This window comes from Schistocerca nitens, chromosome 1 (genome assembly GCF_023898315.1).
Source record: "Schistocerca nitens isolate TAMUIC-IGC-003100 chromosome 1, iqSchNite1.1, whole genome shotgun sequence".
NCBI classification, from domain to species: Eukaryota; Metazoa; Arthropoda; class Insecta; order Orthoptera; family Acrididae; genus Schistocerca; species Schistocerca nitens.
In genome coordinates this window covers 578,876,143-578,897,495 of record NC_064614.1, presented here as the reverse complement: position 1 = coordinate 578,897,495, position 21,353 = coordinate 578,876,143, and the positions used below count along the sequence as shown (strand labels likewise).

At 45.6% G+C, this 21,353-nt stretch overlaps 1 protein-coding gene across 3 annotated transcripts in view; it reads left to right on the top strand.

Annotated features, from left to right (window-relative positions):
• The window catches only part of LOC126255276 (4-trimethylaminobutyraldehyde dehydrogenase A-like), a 197,622-nt gene that overhangs the window by 24,576 nt on the left and 151,693 nt on the right, over positions 1–21,353 (top strand). For all 3 annotated transcript variants that reach the window (XM_049955382.1, XM_049955381.1, XM_049955380.1), the window contains exon 2: positions 6,371–6,554. Coding sequence is in view for 2 of the 3 variants with exons in the window: in XM_049955381.1 (XP_049811338.1) it covers positions 6,371–6,554 (184 nt within the window). In the remaining variant the exon portion in view is untranslated. The remainder of the gene's footprint in view (positions 1–6,370; positions 6,555–21,353) is intronic.

The window sequence follows — 21,353 nt, the reverse complement described above, 5'->3', positions numbered from 1 at the left end:
GGGCAGTTCTACAAATGCATTAGGGGGCTTATTTGGAGCAAGGAGGTGCCACAGAAATCCAAGGGAATTATATACCGAACCTACTTTGTCCCCATATTGGCATACGGAAGTGAGACATGGGTAATGCACAAAAGCGACAAAAGTAAAATACAGGCTAGTGAAATGAAGTTCCAGAGGAGCAGGTTGAGTGTAACAAGACGAGACAGATTGCGAAATGCGTATGTGAGGGACAGACTGAAGGAGGAACCAGTACAGGACAGGATAGAAAAATCAAGACTGCAGTGGTATGGACACATAAAGAGAATGGATGAGGGAAGAATTCCAAAGAGGATGTTTGATCTGCAACTGGAGGGGAAGAGGCCCAGAGGAAGACCAAGAGATAGATGGGTGAAGGGAGTGAAGGAATGTGTGACAAGAAGAGGAGAGAACTGGACGAAGGTGGAAGAGGGGGAATGGTGGAAAGACAGAACACGATGGAAAGGCTTGTGTTCCCGACAGACCCAGCCAGTGGCTGGAAACTGTCCAAGATGATGATGATGATCTAGTATCTATGTAGCTTCCCTCTTGGCATATTCTAGGTGCTTTCCTTCTGTTCTACAATGAACCAGTATCCCTGTCACACTGTAAACTTTCCTCTACTTTCTCACTTCTGTCTACTGATAATTTCTTCCTCATATTTCATCAGGTAATCATACCACATCGTTTCTTGCTCTTGCTTGGGACTTTACACTGGGCAAGAGATTCATGATAAATGAAAGCTAAGTAAGGGATCATTGCCATAGAATTTTTTACTTCGGGGATGCTTATCAATATGCTGTCCATACAAGAATATGTTTGATGATCAAATATCAGTATGTTTGTATGATTCCCCGTGTGAACGATTTCTTAAATGTGAAATTTAAAGCTTCGACTTTTATTCTGCAATCTTCAACTGCCACACCAGACTGGTCAACAAGTGACAGGGTGAAAGCCTTTAGGCTGCTTAGCGATTTTACATAGGCCCAGAATTTTCTCATGTTTTCGGTCAGGTCTTTTGCTAAGGGTATGGTAGTGGTACCAGTTGTAAGCTTCATTCATACATCTTTTCATAGGCAAATGAATCACTGCTTGTCATATTTGCATTTTCTCTTTTGAACCAAGAGTGCAAAAGCCTTTCCTCCCTCAGGATTTTCGGAATTTTGTTGTTAAACAATGGTGGTCTTTCCTTTCTTAATCCTCTTACCAGGCACATAGTTCTCCAGAGCATGATTTACAGTCTGTTTAAATTTCATCCTTAATTCTTCTTCGTCCATCTCACTGGAACTAAGTGATGTCAGTTTACTTTCTAAGTGAGATGGCAACACTCTCCTATCCTTCTTGACTAATTTATGAACTTTTGTAACCATAGTTGCTTAATGATATCATGACCACAAATCCCCATCTCTGTACTGACACTTTTGATAAGGTCTAAGGTATTTCCATTGTGCGTATGCTGCTGTACAAGCTGCTGAAGACAGTTCTCAGAAAATGTGTTAAAAAGTGTTTCACAAGACTGTCCGTCTGTACCGCTGCAATGAATCCATAGATGTCCCAGTCTATACTAGGTTAAAGTCACTTCCAATTAGTATTCCATGGTCTGACCATAGACGTTGTTTAAATGATCCTAGAACTGTCACAGCAGATATGGGTAGCCAGTAAAAATATCCAACAATCAACTTGGTTTCTCCTAGACCTGTCATACATGACCAGACAACTTCACTGTCACATTCAACTTCAACCTCAATAGAGACAATATTTTTGTCACCTACCGAAAACTCACTTTCCGACAGTCTTTTTGTTGTGCCTATCTGTAACTCAGCATCTCCGCTACATGGTGAGTAGCAACTATCCTTTTCATAATAATTGTTAATCTGTCTTTCTGATATACATTGCGGGACTCATTAAAAATCTCAGTGCTTTCTGCTTCAGGTTGCAGCCAGCTCTCAGTCCCAAGAATAATTTGAGTGTGAGAACTTTGCAGGAGGGCAGTAAATTCAGGAACTTGGTTAAGAATATTTCAATATTTTACTGATTAAATGTTGACAGTCAAAGTGTCTTTATGCTGAATGTGGTTTGAAATGCCTTTCTGCGTACTGATTGGAGAGTGTTCATCAGAGGACCACAAGCTACCACCTAGCTTGAAACAATCCCATGTGCAACCCACAACTACTCTGTTACCCCTAGTAGCTGCTTTCTTTATTTATTTTATTTATTTATTTATTTATTGTTCCATGGGACCATGAAATTATAACACGATTGTAGAAACAGATGATATGAAATATAAGAAACATATTCAGGCGACAAGTCGTTAGTTTAAATAAAGAAAATCAAGAATGTAACACTGGAATTTGCTTAATTTTTTAGCTCTTCCAGGAGCTCCTCGACAGAATAGAAGGAGTGAGCCATGAGGAAACTCTTCAGTTTAGACTTAAAAGTGTTTGGGCTACTGCTAAGGTTTTTGAGTTCTTGTGGTAGCTTATTGAAAATGGATGCAGCAGAATACTGCACTCCTTTCTGCACAAGAGTCAAGGAAGTGCATTCCACATGCAGATTTGATCTCTGCCTAGTATTAACTGAGTGAAAGCTGCTAACTCTTGGGAATAAGCTAATATTGCTAACAACAAACGACATTAAAGAAAATACATACTGTGAGGGCAATGTCAAAATTCCCAGACTATTGAATAGGGGTCGACAAGAGGTTTTCGAACTTACACCAAAAAGACTTTGACTGAGACCTCCACACAGCTCGAAACCAAAGGACCCCGATCAACTCTGGGGACAGTGCTGCAAATTGCAAGCTCTGGTTGAACCTTGTGGGCGAGATCAGCAGGCTTCACCACCCCTGCCAGCCACCCGTATGAACTGAGGATGGCCTTAGAACCCATGTGACAGATGTCGTTGATTTCAATGTGAGACACAACTTGCAGACAACTGCACCCTGCATGCTCAGTAGCTGCAGGCAAGGCCACTTCCACATCTCGGATGAGGCCTCCTGGCAGGCATACCAAGTATGCATTGGTACTCCTAACACTGGAGCTCCCTCCTGGCAGGCATACCGAGTATGCATTGGTACTCCTAACACTGGAGCTCCCCATAACCAACACTCCCCCATCCATATGTGTCTTCCTGGACCTTGCTGAAGGAATGGTCACCTTTTCACTCATAGGCCGAACAGGCAAAGGCAGACGCCGGCTCCCACATTGGCCCTCTGCCTCAAGTTGTGTGAACACATTACCCTGTCATGTGTGGGCTGCTGTTAACACCACAACACAGATGGCTTCATTTGGAGTGGTTCAATGACTGAGAAGTGTGGACTGCTGTTGAATGGGATCAAATCGTGTTCAGTGATGAAGTGTGTTTCTGCACTATACTGGATGACTACTGTCAGGAGTATGGCAGTGACCTGAAGCGCGGTTTCATTCTTCCAATGTTTTGAAGTGGCACAGTTGTCTTAATCATGGTGCGGGAATCATCAGGTATGATTTCATGTCACCGCTGGTTGTGACTGGAGGAAGTCTGAAAGCACAACGGTATGTTCCAGTCATCCTGTGCCCTTGTGTCTCTCATGAGATAGTATTGTGGTACTATTTGTCAACGGGAAATGCTCTTCCACATATGGCACATGTCTCTATAAAATTTTGGTATAATGTTGAGGTACTTCCCTGGCTATCAAGATCCCCATATCTGTCCCAAATAGAAAATTTGTGGGGCCAGCTTGAATGTCAACTCCACCCCAGTACCAGTATCCAGGATAACAAGGACCAATTAAAACAGTGTAAGCAAACTTGCCTCAGAAGAGGATGCAATGGCTTTATGACACACTTCCCAATCAAATCAATGGATGCATACAGGTCAGATGGAGTGCAGTGTCATACTGATAAGTGCAAGTTCTTTATAAATTTGATTCTATTTTGTAATCTTTGAAATAACATTTCACATGCTCTCAAACTATGAAGTTTCCTTTCATTTCATCCTTCCCTTCCACGTGCCACTTTTTTTGTCAGGCAGTATACTACTGCTACTATCACCACCACCACCACCACCACCAGCATATATGGCTCAGGTACTTCACACATTTTAATGTTGACTCGCAAAGAATGTTTGGTTAGATGTAAGAGAAACCTTGAAGACCTTTATCTTGCCAGACAAAATAAATTTGTGTGAGGCTTCTGTCAGGAGACTTTTTGATTATTTCTGGCTGGATCAGAATATGTTGGGAGTAATCAACTGTGTGAAAATCCTGCCAGGAGACATACGATATGAGCCCCACATGCATAGTGAATATGTCTTATCAATCAAAACCAAGGCATTGAAGATTTTACATGAATATTACAGTGCAATTAACTCATTGTTAAAATAACAAGGTAGTCATCAATTTTCAGTGAATAAATAGCATCCAATCAATTGGGTTACAGTGAAAGGCCACAGAAAGTAACAATTCTGCTATGAGGAGCTCTTCAAAATTTGTGAGGAATAAAACTCACACCAGCTAGATATTTTTCAGTTGTGCTTAAGATCAGAAAAGATAGACGGCATAAAACTTGTTTATGGATTTGATTCATTAGTTAACTGATTAGTTGTGAGGCTTTCAGAGGAGAAATATTTTGTAAAAAAAGTATGGAATATTCATAATACTGTGATCTGTAACTATTGGAAATTAAATTGATAAATTTACTGCTCTTAGAGGTATGGTATTAGTGTGCTTAGGGGCAGATTTCTTACATCAGGTGTATTTAATTTAAAACTAATAATTATACAACCTTCCAGTTTTCATTTTTTCCTGATGCAAAACTTTGTGCCACTATCCTCTAAATACATTATCTCCAGTTAATGACCGTAATTACACCATTTGCTTCATATATTTTCTGAATAATTGTACTTAAACATGCTTGTGCTCTGCACACCTTTCTCCCAGTCATTGTTAGTTTACAAGACCAGAGCTGCTACTTCTCATTCAAGTATCTCCTCAGTTTGCCTCACAAGAGCTGAGTGCACCCCACTTGCCAACAATGCTGGGCAGACCTGGATGGTCACACATATAAGTGCTAGCCAAGCCCAGCTGTGCAAACAGAAACTGGTGTTATCATTGTAGCAGGGTCATTAGCAAACATTCTTTTCATTTAATTCTGTTCTTATGTTATCTCTTCTAATACCTTCATTACCATTTATGCCAGCTTCTCACAATAAGTCTCAAATGCACTTCAGTAGTTCCTATTGAATATGACAGTACTACATCATTTCATTCTGTGACCTGAGAAGTCCCATGATCCATTATAGATAGGGTAACCAATCTGAGAGTGAATCTTAAATGGTTTAATCAAATCTGAGTCTGATTTAAAAGTATGGAAAATAGAATAAACTGGCTTCAGCCCAATTCTGCATAACCTGTAATGTTTTTTAGTGGCAGTGTTGTAGCAGAAATTCCTTTTCAGAGAGATTTTAATAGCTTCCATTTCAAGTAGATAGCAAAGGAAACAACTTTTAAATGTATGTGAAATTTTAAAGATAACACAGTGTGAAATTTTTATCATATACAGAATTTTATCATCAGCCACACCCTGACCCTATACACACTTCTTACTTGCTTCGATTATCAGATCTTGTGTACATCAGTGTATAATGAAATAAGATTTTGGAAATGTGTTATACTGTATTAATAGATTCAACTGATTTTGTCTTCTTCCGTTCAGTGTGTTTGAGTAATTAGCTGTACTCACTAACTTGTTAATTTTCATCAAATTTCTCTCTTGTATCACAGACCTAATGCTGCAGTCACAACTGTCATGAGATTTATTAAAAATTTTGACCAATGTAGAGAGAAAGGTATTTGTGGTAGTAATATAAATTATGATGCAAAAAGTGACAGTCAAAAGTTGCAACTAAAATGGATGTATATTTAGTTGGTGGCCAGTGTTTGTCAATCCAAAATAACAGTAAATAAAGTGGGCACATATGTGTATGGTCCCAACTAATGTTTGTTAATGAACATTAATTGGAACCATGCACAATGGATGTTTTACTTGGCAAACATTGGGTGGTTTGAGAAAGGATGTAGCTTAAAACTGGTCACCAACTAAACAGACAACCATTTTAGTTACAACTATGGCTGTTTCTTTTTGCATCACAATATAAAATGAGTTGCTGTCCCACTATAATCCAGCATGCTGGAGTTATGTAATATACATTTCTTGTGAATGTATTAAAACTTTACATTTGATATATTTTGGTTTTCAGTATAGGGCAGAAGCCAAACTATGTGATAGATGAAATGACTGACAAGTAATATTTTGTAGCTTGATGTGGATACCATGAAAGAATTTAAAAAAAAAAAAATATTTTCTTCTCTCAACAGTTCAGCAACACAGAACGGGGAAAGCTGCTAACTGCTGTTGGAAGCAAAATAAGGAGCAATCTAGAAGACATAGCCCATCTTGAAGTTCTCAATAATGGAAAACCAATATGGGAAGCAAGAGTGGACATTGCGTCATGTGCCGATGCATTTGAATATTTTGGAGGCACCATAGCTTCACTTACAGGTAACCAGCAGATGTATTCATCTGTATTATAATGAAAATATGTGCCCTATTCTGTTTTGTAATGAACTCTCTTGCAGCATTGGTATAGAAAGCTTTTACTACCGTGTTCTTTTATAGTGTCTTGCGATCATTGTTTCCTGTTTTTCTGTAAGTTAGTTGTTGAAATTATTACTTTTGTAACCCAAAAAGTAAAACAAACCAATTACAGGAAAAGAAGTGGTTTGCTACTTCTTAGTTAAAAAGAAAGATAGTAAGAAACATTTCCACTTCATCTTTGTAGTGTTGCAATATACTGATGAAAATTATTATTTCCCCCTCTTGTTGGTTGTTTCATGGTATTGAGAAACTGTTCTATAATAGTATATTTATGTGTTATATAATTCCTTTTCTTTTTCTTGTGTTATATTGACAGGTGAGAAAGTTTTCAGATACAGTGAAAAGCAATGAATTTTGTGTGGGAAATGAAAATAATGGGAGGCAATGGAAGAAGCTAGTATGGTCACACTGATTTTAGTCTACAGTTCACAAGTTACTGAAAGGCAAAGAAAGGGACAGAATCTCCTATTATAAATGAGCTATCAGTAAATGTTGGTAATAAAAAAAAATGTTGAAAGATCATTGCTTCAAAATATTTTACAAATGCAAGGAGAAGAAAGGTTTGATGTACCTGCACTGAAGAAAATTATTAATTACTCCAAATCCTGAACACTGAATTGGCAGAGACGTAAGGTCTCAGAGCACCATCATAATCTTCTTCTTATGCTTCAAAGACAGAAGTAAGAAATTTCTGAAAAGTGTATTGTTGAAGAGTGATGGGTACTTATTCTAATTATGATGACCAACAGAATGATTACAGGCAGAGTTCTGTTATCAGATTTCAATGTGAGCTATGTATGGATGTCAATGATTTTTCTGTCTGATTCTGCTTAGATATGAGTATACAGGCTGATGTAAGATCTTTGAACAACGCATGTGTCTTACTGAAGAACAGTCTTGAAGAAATATGTAAAGTAAGGAAAAGGCAACCAGTTAGCTGTAGAGGACAAGAGCATGGTTCACAGAAACATGTAATAGAAAACTTAAACACCAGTCTTCGAGCTCTTGCTTTGTGGAAACAGAAGTGGCTATTAAAGTCCTCACCGCATTTTTCTGTCTGTATGTGAATGTTAATCTCAGTGACTACTTTGAGGATTTTGACACGTTTTTCACTAATAAACTGACTGGTTTACAAGGATGCAATGCAATGCAATGCCAGACAAGTTGTTTGCTTTTAGATACTTAGTGCTACCTGTGCAAAGCCGGAACAGGTCACTAGTGGAGACAAAGTTGGATAGAAATCACCTTCATGACCAGTTTGTTAACGTAAACTGAATGTGACACCTGATTTTATATTTTGTAGTCAGTTAGGGACCTGTTTTCTTTTTTACCCTGCTGTTTTCACTTACATGTGTAGTTACATCATCCTCACTATGCTCCACAAGGATGAGACATTTCTTATTACAAAGTTTCCATGGTGAATTTGTCATCCAGCTCTGTCATCTTCCTTTGTTGCTGTTATAGTAGATACAAATGTTTTATTTTATTTTCCACAAAAGAAAATATTTTTTATTACAGTCCAAAAAGCCATAACTGGTTAGTGAATAAATAAATATGTGATGGCAATTAAGAAAGTCTTTTTTTATTTTATTTTTTTTTTTTTTTTTATTTTCTCATGCTCTGCCAAGAATCAATGGAGAATGCAATGAAACTGTTTTTGGATTATATTGGATATAGTGTTCACTCTGCAGATCAATACTGAGGAAATCCTCAAGGATGTGGAATATATCAGAAAATTAAAAATACAGTTTCTAAAAGAATTAACACACTAATTTTCCTTCCACAGATTCTTAATTAAATTTCTTGAAGGATGTGGAATAACTAAAAAAATCTTAAATTAATTTTCAGTTATATGATATTAATACAAAATTTACTGCAGTATTAAGTGTTTACTTTATTAAATGCATAACATAGTTCTTGGCTTATTGTATTTGACCATTGTTGAAAGAAAACAATTTACATTATTTACTTGCACTGGCTGCATTACTGTGCTGAAGAAGTGCAGAAGTTAGATATCACATAAAAACAGTATCAGCTGGTTCTTAAAGCTTCAATTAAATTGTACTTTATTAGTAACTACAAGTTTTATGGTTATCAGCAAGTTTTTGAAAATGTCTGTTGCTGAGTAATGCACAGCTCTCTAGACCAAGTAAGGTGATTTTGAGTCTTTACCTAGACTGTTCTTATTCCTGGTATTGATGCCATGAACAGTGTTATTGGTTTGAATGAGATAAATATTATTTAAGAGAATTTTCATTAATGTGGGACTTCTCTATCAGAGCTCTGCACCTGCACAGCAAAGCCAAGTGAGTGGCACTCATTCTCAGTTACTCATTATCTGTGCAGCTCAGTCTCACTGGCCTTCACATGGGCAAACACTCACTGATTAGGAGCTAACAGCTGCCTGATTCCTTCTACCTGGCTTAGGAAACGTGACAGTTAGCTGAGTCACAGTGCAGTGCGAAACATTGGGGCAAGTAAAGCAAGTACATCTGTCATGAATAATCTGCCACTTCACAGCCCGTGTGGAAGTGAGTGAGATCCTTACAGACATATAAGCCATGCATGTCTTGTGTGTCATTAGCTGAGGTAGTTTCAGTTGTCCTGCTAAGTGATGCAAAGTTCATTCATCTCTCTCACACACTTCACACACCCTCAGACCAGCCATGCTCCTGCAGTGCTCTAATTTCCCCAGTATCTTTTCTTGTAAGGATGTTCATCCAGTAAGTTATGAAGGACAGCTTCTATGAAGTTGAAAAAGTAGTGGAAAGGTACTGACAGGAATGAAGTGGTGATGATGTGCTGTGACTTGTGCCAGGATAGCTAAGGCATTAACAGCATTGTTTGCAAAGAGCGAGGTTCAGGGTTCATGTCTTGGCTCCACAAACAATTTTAATTTGTCTAGAAGTTTCAAAACAGTATACACTGCACTGCAGAGTTGTCGGTATAGATCCCTAATTCTTTGAACAGGTTTCTACAGGATGTTTAGATTAGATTAGATTTACTTTCATTTCAATTGATCCATAGTGAGGAGGTCCTCCAGGATGTAGAACGTGTCAGAAAAACAATAATACATGACAAATATTTACAACTGAAACAAATTAGCTAATGTACCTTCCAAAGGTCCCAAGTGGAATGATTGTCATTTTTTTAATGAACACTATATGAAAGAATCATTTTACAAACACTATTACACTGAATTTAAAATAAAAAATGTTTTTTTTTTATTTATAAGGTAATAAACATGTAATAGAACTACTATAATACTTATTTACAGTGAACACATTACTGCACTGAAATGGTGCGAAAGTTAGATTGTGTACACACACACACACACACACACACACACTTATTTACAATGAACACATTACTGCACTGAAATTGTGCGGAAGTTATATTGTACTTATATATATACAGGGTGTTACAAAAAGGTACGGCTAAATTTTCAGGAAACATTCCTCACACACAAAGAAAGAAAATATGTTATGTGGACATGTGTCCGGAAACGCTTACTTTCCATGTTAGAACTCATTTTATTACTTCTCTTCAAATCACATTTTCATGGAATGGAAACACACAGCAACAGAATGTACCAGCATGACTTCAAACACTTTGTTACAGGAAATGTTCAAAATGTCCTCCCCCCCCTGCGGGTTCGGGGGTATGAATAGGCCCGCGGTATTCCTGCCTGTCGTAAGAGGCGACTAAAAGGAGTCTCAAACGTTTCAGCCTTCTGTGATGGTTCCCTCTTGGGTTTGACCTCCTTTTTTCCAAATTTCTGTTGTTAGTGCGTGCCATTTGGGGAAGGACACCTTACGTGGTGTTTTTCTATTGGTCCATCATGCACCACCATCTTGCATGTTACGTATTGTCGTGTGGGGGGGACTACACCCAACATCATCTGGGTTGTCTCCTTCTCGTCTTGTGCGCAATCTTCTTCTTAGTGCCCACGACACCTGTGGACCCTTTAGACACCTAAAATCCAGCACGGTAGCCAGTCCGTTGTGGTGGGGTCGTCATGTACCCTCTTGGTGGTAGCCCCCTGACCACGCAGGGATCGCACTACAGATGCCAGAGCTGTTTCCTCCCCATGCATGCCAAGGAGTATGTGCCCATCTTGTCTGGGGCACGGGGACTCCGGGCAACGGGATATCGGCCAGGTACCCGTTGCTTTGGCTGGGTGGCGCCCTTGGGGAGAGCCCTCGTTCGGAGTAGGTGGCATCTGGGCGGATGTGGCGCAATGAAGCGCAATAAATCACACCAAGCTGGTGGTCGCACGGCCATCAGCGTCTCTAAGCGAGGTAGAGTAGACTTTGATGCTGCGCAATATGACCCTCAGTCGTTCCCCTCGTTGGCTGCGCCATGGGAGGGACATAGATCTAGTGCCAAGCGGGAGCCTTATGTACCGCAATACCTTGTCTGCAGCAGGACTGATGGTGACTCCTTTCTTATGACGAAGCCTCTGTTTTTTGTGGAACACCTGGAGGATAAGTTTGGGGAAGTGGCGGGGTTGTCTAAAATGAGGAATGGGTCCATCCTCCTCAAGACGTCCTCCCCAGCCCAGTCACGATCGTTGCTCTTGTGTGATAAGCTGGGTGACGTCTCTGTAACCGTCACTCCCCACAGTAGCTTAAATATGGTCCAGGGGATTATTTACCATCGTGACCTATTGTTACAATCCGATGACGAGCTGAGAGCCGACTTAGAACGACGTGGAGTGCATTTTGTCCGTCGTGTCCATCGAGGACCCAAGACTAACAGGGTGGCCACCGGTGCCTTTATCTTGGCCTTCGAGGGTGATGTCTTGCCCAAGAAGGTCAAGGTGATGGTTTACCGTTGCGATGTCAAGCCATACGTCCCTCCCCCGATGCGGTGCTTCCAGTGCTGGAAGTTTGGGCATATGTCCTCCCGTTGCCCGTCCAGCGCTACATGTCGAGATTGCGGGCGCCCCTCTCATCCCAATTCTCCATGTGCGCCTCCGCCTGTATGTGTCAACTGTGGGGAGCACCACTCTCCATGCTCGCCGGATTGCCCCGTTCTTCATAAGGAGCGGAAGATCATGGAATTTAAGACCCTGGACCGGCTTACTTATCGAGAGGCTAAACTGAAATATGAAAGGTTGTATCCTGCTTCCATTCGAACATCTTATGCTGCAGCCACGTTATCGTCGCCCACGCGAGCGACGGTTGTCGCCTCCTCTGTGCCGCCTTCAGTGGGCCCTCGGGGCCGTGCATCTCTGTCTGCCCCCCTCATGTCTGGGGGCAAGCCTTCCTCTGTTGCCCCCTTAGCCGTTGGGGGTAAACCCTCTTCTGTCGCTCCCCCCACGCTTACTTCGGGAGTGACATCTCCTCCACAACCGGGGGACTCGATCCCTCCCCCTCCTTCTCCGCCGGCGTTGCCTCTGCCGGTTCCTCTCTCGCGGAAGGGGTCCCTCGGGGCTCTCCCTTCCTCCGTTTCTTCTCCTACCCCGCCGGATGTCAGCCAGTGGCTGAAGGTTCCGCCACCTGCTGGTCGTAGGGCTTCTGCGTCGTCGTCAGCCTCCGACGCACCTTCAGAGAAGCTCTCCCAGCCCTCTCACCCTAAGGGCCGTCATGAGAAGAAGGAACGGAATGTGTCCAAGAAGAAGGACATTCCGGCGGTTTCAGTACCACCTGCTGTACATAGTCCTGGCTCCGGGGATGAGGTGGAGATCCTCGCCTCTGCCGCGGATCTCGCCCTCACGGAACCCTTAGGGGCCTTTCCTATGGACACAGCTGACTCTCCCCCGGTGGCGGCTGTTGACTCTGAGGCGCCGTCTGCCTCTTAGTCGCATTCACACCCTCCCAGTCCCTTCCTGCTTCCATTCTCCAGTGGAACTGCGGCGGTTATTTCCGCCACCTGCCTGAGCTCCGGATGCTTCTGAGTGTTTCCCCTGTTCTCTGTATTGCTCTGCAGGAAACTTGGTTTCCTGCAATGCGGACCCCCGCCCTTCGCGGTTATTGGGGATACTATAAGAACGGTGTTGCCTGTCACCGAGCATCAGGTGGAGTTTGCCTCTTTGTTCACCACTCTGTCTGTAGCTCGCCAGTACCCCTTCAGACGCCTTTAGAGGCAGTCGCTGCCAGGGTTGAGCTCTCACCGGCTATTACTGTTTGCTCTGTTTACATTCCTCTGGATGGGGCGCTCCCGCGCCATGTCTTGGCTGCGCTGCTGGCACAACTCCCGCCACCATTGCTGCTTCTGGGCGATTTCAATGCCCACAACCCTCTGTGGGGCGGGACTGTCTCCGATGACCGCGGTCGGGCCGTGGAGCATTTGTTGGCTCAGCTCGACCTTAGCCTCTTGAATACCGGTGCTCCCACGCATTTCAGTGTGGCCCATGGCTCGTTCTCGGCCATCGATCTCTCTCTTTGCAGCCCTGGGCTTGTCCCATCCCTCCACTGGAGGGTGCATCCTGACCTGTGTGGTAGTGACCATTTTCCCATCTATTTGTCACTGCCCCAGTGTCATTCTTCTGGGCGCCTGCCCCGCTGGGCTCTCCACAGGGCTGACTGGCCGGCTTTTACTTCCGCTGCAACCATTGAGTCTCCCCCACAGGGTGACATTGACGAGGTGGTCCGTGTCTTAACCACGTCAATCATTTCAGCGGCTGAGGCTGCCATCCCCCGTTCTTCTGGCCTCCCTCGGAGGAAGGCTGTACCCTGGTGGTCGCCGGAGATTGCTGAGGCTATTCGCGACCGTCTCCAGCGTCATAGGCGGCACCCGTCTCTAGAGACCCTCATCGCCTTTAAGAGGCTCCGTGCCTTGGCCCGTCGTCTTATTGCACGGCGTAAGCAGGAGTGCTGGGAGAGGTATGTCTCATCCTTGGGCTCCCATGTCTCCCCCTCGCTGGTGTGGTCTCGGATCCGGCGGATTTATGGATACCAGACCCCTATGGGTGTCCCTGGGCTCTCCTTGAACGGCGCTGTCTGCACGGACGCTGCCGCCATTGCTGAACGGCTTGCCACGCACTTCGCTAAGAGCTCTGCGACTGCATCTTATCCCCCCGCCTTTCGCTCTCTAAAGGAGCGAGCCGAGCGGATGCCTTTCTCATTCCACACGCGTCATTCTGAAAAATACAATGCTCCTTTCAGCGAGAGGGAATTCCTCGCTGCCCTCGCCGATTGCCCTGATACAGCACCAGGACCAGACTCCATCCACGCGCAGATGCTGAAGCATCTCTCCAGGGACTGCCAGCGACACATTCTCGCGATATTTAACCACATTTGGAGCGAAGGCGTGTTCCCGTCGCAATGGCGAGAGGGTGTTATTGTCCCCATCTTGAAGCCCGGTGCTGACCCACTGGCGGTGGACAGCTATCGTCCCATTAGCCTCACCAACGTTTTGTGCAAATTGCTCGAACGTATGGTGGGGCGGCGTTTGTGTTGGGTCCTTGAGTCGCGCGGTCTCCTCGCTCCATCCCAGGGTGGCTTCCGTCGGGGCCGGTCTGCAGCGGACAATTTGGTGCGGCTGGAATCTGCTATCCGTACGGCCTTTGCCCGACGTCAGCATCTCGTTGCTGTATTTTTCGATCTGCGGAAGGCGTATGACACCACATGGAGGCATCACATCCTCGCCACGTTGTATGAGTGGGGTCTTCGTGGTCGGCTCCCGGCTTTTCTTCACACCTTTTTATTGCGCCGCTCTTTCCGGGTGCAAGTCGGTGCCGCCTCTAGTTCATCTTATATACAGGAAAATGGGGTCCCGCAGGGCTCGGTGTTGAGCGTCTCGTTATTTCTAGTGCCCATTAATGGTCTGGCTGCAGCCGTGGGGTCGTCGGTGTCTCCTTCTTTGTATGCCGACGACTTCTGCATCTCATTTAGCTCCACGACTACGGGAGTCGCCGAACGCAGGCTGCAAGTCGCCGTTCATAAGGCAGCATCATGGGCTTTGACTCATGGTTTTCAGTTCTCTGCAGCCAAGACTCGAGTTATGCACTTCTGCAGGCGTCGGACGGTCCACCCTCATCCTGAACTTTACCTCGACGGCCACCTGCTTGAAGTGGTGGACACTTGCCCCTTCTTGGGACTCGTGTTTGATGCCCGGCTCACATGGGTTCCTCATATTACTCAGCTGAAACAAAAATGCTGGCGGCACCTCAACGCCCTCCGCTGCCTTAGCCACACGTCTTGGGGTGCAGATCGCTGCACGCTGCTGCGATTGTACAGAGCCCTTGTGCAGTCCCGTCTTGATTATGGGAGCCTGGCCTATGGGTCTGCATCACCCTCAGTGTTGAAGTTGTTAGACCCCATACACCACTGTGGGGTTCGGCTTGCAACTGGCGCTTTTCGTACCAGCCCCGTGGATAGTCTACTGGTGGAGGCCGGGGTTCCCCCGCTGCGGATTCGCCGCCATCGACTGCTCGCCGACTATGCTGTCCACATGCATTGCTCGCCAGGCCATCCCAATGGTCGCCTGCTTTTCCCTGCCATGGTCCTCCATCTGCCCGAACGGCGACCTAGGTCTGGGCTTTCCGTAGCTGTCCGCGTTCAGTCCCTGCTGTCGGAACTGGGGTCATTCCCTCTTCTGCCTCCCTTCCGGGTCCGTGCACCTACGCCTCCCTGGTGTTTGTCCCGGCCGTCCGTCCGTCTGGACTTGGCGCAGGGCCCCAAGGACTCGGTTCCGCCTGTGGCCCTCCGTCGCCGTTTTCTTGCGCTCCTCGCCTCATTTTCGGACTGCGAGACTGTCTACACTGATGGTTCCCTGGTTGATGGTCGCACTGCCTACGCTTTTGCTCACGCTGCCCATGTTGAGCAGCGCTCCTTGCCAGCTGGCTGCAGTATTTTTACTGCAGAGCTGGTGGCCATATTGCGCGCTCTTGAGCATATGCGTTTCTGCTCAGGTAGGTCCATCGTGATCTGCAGTGACTCCCTGAGCAGCCTTCAGGCCATCGACCGCTGCTCTCCCTCTTCTCCTCTGGTGTCCTCTATTCAGGAGTCTGTTTCCGCCATTGCCCGTTCTGGTCGTTCAGTGGTCTTGGTTTGGACGCCAGGTCATGTTGGCATCCCGGGGAACGAACGTGTTGACAGGCTGGCCAAAGGGGCGATCGACGCCCCAGCTTTGGAGATCGGCCTCACGGCTCGCGATCAGCAGCTGGTGTTGCGCCGTAAGGTGCTTGGGGTGTGGTCTGCTGAGTGGCGAGGCATGACAGCGCCTAATAAACTGCGGGCTGTCAAGGAGACGACTGATGTGTGGCGCTCCTCCCTGCGGTCTTCTCGCAGGGACTCTGTTATCCCGTGTCGGCTCCGCATCGGCCATACATACCTGACGCACGGCCATCTTTTGCGTCAGGAGGATCCCCCCGTGTCGGTGTGGGTCCCGGCTGACGGTCGCCCACATTTTATTGGAGTGTCCCCGACTGCGCACGCTCCGGCAGTCTTTTAATCTCCCGGGCACTTTGCCTTTGCTTTTATGTGACGATGCCTCCATGGCTGACAATGTTTTACATTTTATCCGTGATAGTCCTTTTTATGGTTCCCTTTAGGGGGTCCTGCACCTTTCCCTTTCTTTTGTCCTCGCGTCTCTCAATATTTGTTGCTATTTTGGTGTGTCGTCGGATGGTTGACTCTTTCCCTTTTTTTGTTCTTGTGGTCAGTCAACCCGTCTCCGGTCATCTTCTTTTCTTCTGTTTCTTTCTGTCTGGTGTTCGTCTGTACTCTTCTTTTCTGTAGTGTTCATTGCCTAATTAGTGTTCTTTAGTGCCTGGGGGGGGGGGGGAGTCTCCTTCCCCTTGGGGTTTTATCTGCTCCGCTACTTTCTGTCTCGCCAGTTTTTGGAATGGGGGACTGATGACCTTCGCTGTTTAGTCCCCCTTAAACATCCCAACAACAACCACCACCACCACCAAAATGTCCTCCATTAGCGAGGATACATGCATCCACCCTCCGTCGCATGGAATCCCTGATGCGCTGATGCAGCCCGGGAGAATGGCGTATTGTATCACAGCCGTCCACAATATGAACACGAAGAGTCTCTACATTTGGTACCGGGGTTGCGTAGACAAAAGCTTTCAAATGCCCCCATAAATGAAAGTCAAGAGGGTTGAGGTCAGGAGACCATGGAGGCCATGGAATTGGTCCGCCTCTACCAATCCATCGGTCACCGAATCTGTTGTTGAGAAGCGGACGAGCACTTCGACTGAAATGTGCAGGAGCTCCATCGTGCATCAACCCCATGTTGTGTCGTACTTGTAAAGGCACATGTTCTAGCAGCACAGGTAGAGTATTCCATGTGAAATCATGATAACGTGCTCCATTGAGCGTAGGTGGAAGAACATGTGGCCCAATCAAGACATCACCAACAATGCCTGCCCAAACGTTCACAGAAAATCTGTATTGATGACGTGATTGCACAATTGCGTTCGGATTCTCGTCAGCCCACACATGTTGATTGTGAAAATTTACAATCTGATCACGTTGGAATGAAGCCTCATCCGTAAATAGAACATTCGCACTGAAATGAGGATTGACACATTGTTGGATGAACCATTCGCAGAAGTGTACCTGTGGAGGCCAATCAGCTGCTGATAGCGCCTGTACACGCTGTACATGATATGGAAACAACTGGTTCTCCCGTAGCACTCTCCATACAGTGACGTGGTCAACGTTACCTTGTACAGCAGCAACTTCTCTGACGCTGACATTAGGGTTATCGTCAATTGCACGAAGAATTGCCTCGTCCATTGCAGGTGTCCTCGTCATTCTAGGTCTTCCCCAGTCGCGAGTCATAGGCTGGAATGTTCCGTGCTCCCTAAGACGCCGATCAATTGCTTCGAACGTCTTCCTGTCGGGACACCTTCGTTCTGGAAATCTGACTCGATACAAACGTACCGCGCCACAGCTATTGCCCCGTGCTAATCCATACATCAAATGGGCATCTGCCAACTCCGCATTTGTAAACATTGCACTGACTGCAAAACCACGTTCGTGATGAACACTAACCTGTTGATGCTACGTACTGATGTGCTTGCTGCTAGTACTGTAGAGCAATGAGTCGCATGTCAACACAAGCACCGAAGTCAACATTACCTTCCTTCAATTGGGCCAACTGGCGGTGAATCGAGGAAGTACAGTACATACTGACGGAACTAAAATGAGCTCTAACATGGAAATTAAGCGTTTCCGGGCACATGTCTACATAACATCTATCCTGGATTTTCCAAAGTGCACTGATTTGTTTTCATGGCAGATTAGAATGGTATGCCAGGCAGAACTTGATCTGAAATCTTTCCATTTCATATTTACTGGCTGGGTCATCCAGCCATGTTTTGCAAGCTACCTTTGTCATTTTTAATTCTCCCAGTACCTCTCTCCTTTTTTAAAAATTCACAGAACATGTCATACATATATTACTGGACTAGCTACCCTGGAAGAAATGGTATTTAGGAGCACTGGCTTAGCCACAGCCTAACAGGTGAACCTCTCACTTTGCGATGCTTAGTTGTGTGAACAATTCTTTGGTATGCTTCTCTCACCTGACTTTATCAACTCATAGTCCCAAGAATTTCACACTCTCTATCTCTTTTATCCACATTTCCTCATATTTTACGCATATATTGGGTATAAACCTCTTATAAGTTTTGAACTGTATATAGAGAGTTTCTTTTCTTCCTCCTCTGCCCCCTCCTCCCCTCATAGATTTTCATGGCAATAAATTGATTAGATATCCATTTCATTGTGGAGTGTACATTTGCGGTTGCCCTAAAATAATATGCATGCTCCTGGCAGTCATTTGTTGCCGTAGCACACTTTGTTTTGAGTCTAACTATCACCAGTTCCTGTTGGCCCTAGTTCTTGCCTGTGGTGCACAGCATATTGGCAGACATGTACAAATCACAATTTTTTAATGTTATCTTGCTTTTGGTATTTTACAATCACCCAGTGCATGGTATTCAAGTAAGGTGTAATGTTTTCTACATAACATTATTCGAGCAGGATTCTCCATAACTCCATTTTTTGTCAACTTAGTGTTGACACTGGTTCTAGTAATTAGCAACACTCTTTTGATATTTGTGCTCTCATTTCTTTCCTAGGAGATAGATCATACAATATTTTACTTTTATGGTCGCAGTGTTGGAACAGATACTTCTCCGCTCTTTTTTTTTTTTTTTGTGAAGATGAGCATTGATGCTGTTCTGTTGACATTGACTGAAATTCATTCAGTAATGGGCATGTTTCAAGAGAAGATAAATACTGTTGACAAATTTTTACTGACAAGGAAATTGGACACCTATTCTACAGTTTCAGACATGACTCAGTTGATGGGCTTTGTTTCTGTGGTTCTGAATTTGAATATTGACTCTTTATATGACTCCAGCTCTCCAGTATTTAAAAAACCAATCTTTGCATGACTGAAGTTCCACAAGTTGCAACCAAGCAATGTGCTTGGTGTGCAGTTTCTTTGTTAGAAAGATCCACAAGCCACAGGGGCATCAGTGGCTATAGTGAGTAAGGGCTTCTGATTCGAACTATGGGACACTCTGCTGCCAGGCGCTCAGCTGGCCTCTCGTCGGCAAATGATGCTGCCCCTCCTACACAACCAGGGACGGCGGCCGCAGCTGGCGACGACTCGATGGAACAGGATCCGCCTCCCGCCGGTTGTTGTAGCGTTGTTCCCTCGAAACCTGGCCCTCCGCGGCCGTCGAGGTGACCAGCTCTTCCCCGGTCTCATTCCCCCTCTTTTTTGACTAGCGATGGCCTTGTTACATTGGAACATAAGAGGTATTCGATCTAATCGGGAGGAATTACAACTGCTCCTCCGCCTGCACTGTCCGCTCGTCCTTGGTCTCCAGGAAACCAAGTTGCGCCCGACTGACCGTATTGCCTTTACCCACTATACCTCGGAGCGGTATGACCTCACCCCTGTGGATGGTATCCCAGCTCATGGTGGGGTCATGTTGCTCGTTCGGGAGGATGTATATTACCATCCCATCCCATTGACCACCCTACTCCAAGCAATAGCTGTCTGTATTACTCTTTCTGCTTTTACTTTTTCAGTTTGTACCATCTACACTCCATCGTCATCTGCTGTTAGTCGGGCTGACATGATGCACCTGATCATTCAGCTTCCCCCGCCGTTTTTATTGTTTGGCGACTTCAATGCCCATCATCCCCTTTGGGGCTCTCCTGCATCCTGTCAAAGAGGCTCACTCTTGGCGGATGTCTTCAACCATCTCAATCTTGTCTGCCTCAATACTGGCGCCCCGACTTTCCTCTCGGACTCTACTCATACCTACTCTCACTTGGACCTCTCGATCTGTTCTACCACTCTTGCCCGTCGGTTCGAGTGGTATGTCCTTTCTGACACCTATTCGAGCGACCACTTCCCCTGTGTCGTTCGTCTCCTGCACCACATCCCATCCCCACGTCCTTCGAGCTGGAACATACCGAAAGCTGACTGGGGACTTTACTCCTCCCTGGCGACCTTTCTGGACCACGATTTTCTCAGTTGTGACAGTCAGGTCGAATACCTCACGGCTGTTATCATCAATGCTGCCAAACGTTCCATTCCTCGTACTACCTCTTCTTCACGTCGCATTTCCATCCCCTGGTGGAACGAGGCTTGTAGAGACACTATCCGTGCTCGACGACGTGCTTTACGCACTTTTCGCAGCCATCCTACGTTGACGAATTGTATTGGATACAAACGACTCCGAGCGCAATGCCGTAGAGTCATCAAAGACAGCAAAAAAGCTTGTTGGGCCTCTTTCACCAGCTCCTTTAACAGTTTTACTCCCTCTTCTGTCGTATGGGGTGGCCTGCGCCGGCTGTCGGGCATTAAGGCCCACTCCTCGGTACCTGGCCTGACCTCAGGTAATGAGGTCCTCGTTGATCCTGTGGCAGTCTCCAACGCCTTCGGCCGGTTTTTCGCGGAGGTTTCAAGCTCCGCCCATTACCACTCTGCCTTCCTTCCCAGGAAAGAGGCAGAAGAGGCTCAGCGACCTTCCTTCCACTCGCTGAATCTGGAAACTTATAATGCCCCCTTTACTATGCGGGAACTCGAACGTGCGCTTGCACTGTCCCGGTCCTCTGCTCCGGAGCCAGATGCCATTCACGTTCAGATGCTGGCACACCTTTCTCCGGCGGGCAAAAGCTTCCTTCTTCGTACCTACAATCGCGTCTGGACCGAAGGTCAGGTCCCCATGCGTTGGCGTGACGCCGTCGTTGTTCCTATACCCAAACCTGGGAAGGATAGACACCTTCCTTCTAGTTACCGCCCCATTTCTCTTACAAGCTGTGTCTGTAAGGTGATGGAGCGCATGGTTAATGCTCGGTTAGTTTGGATTCTTGAATCTCGATGGCTACTTACCAATGTCCAATGCGGTTTTCGTCACCGCCGCTCCGCTTTTGACCACCTTGTGACCTTGTCAACATTCATCATGAACAACTTTTTGCGAAGGCGCCAAACGGTAGCCGTGTTCTTCGATTTGGAGAAGGCTTATGATACCTGTTGCAGAGGAGGTATCCTCCGCACTATGCACAGGTGGGGCCTACGCGGTCGCCTGCCCCTTTTTATTGATTCCTTTTTAACGGATCGAAAGTTTAGGGTACGTGTGGGTTCCGTATTGTCCGACGTCTTCCTCCAGGAGAACGGAGTGCCTCAGGGCTCCGTCTTGAGCGTAGCCCTTTTTGCCATCACGATCAATCCAATTATGGATTGCATTCCACCTAATGTCTCAGGCTCTCT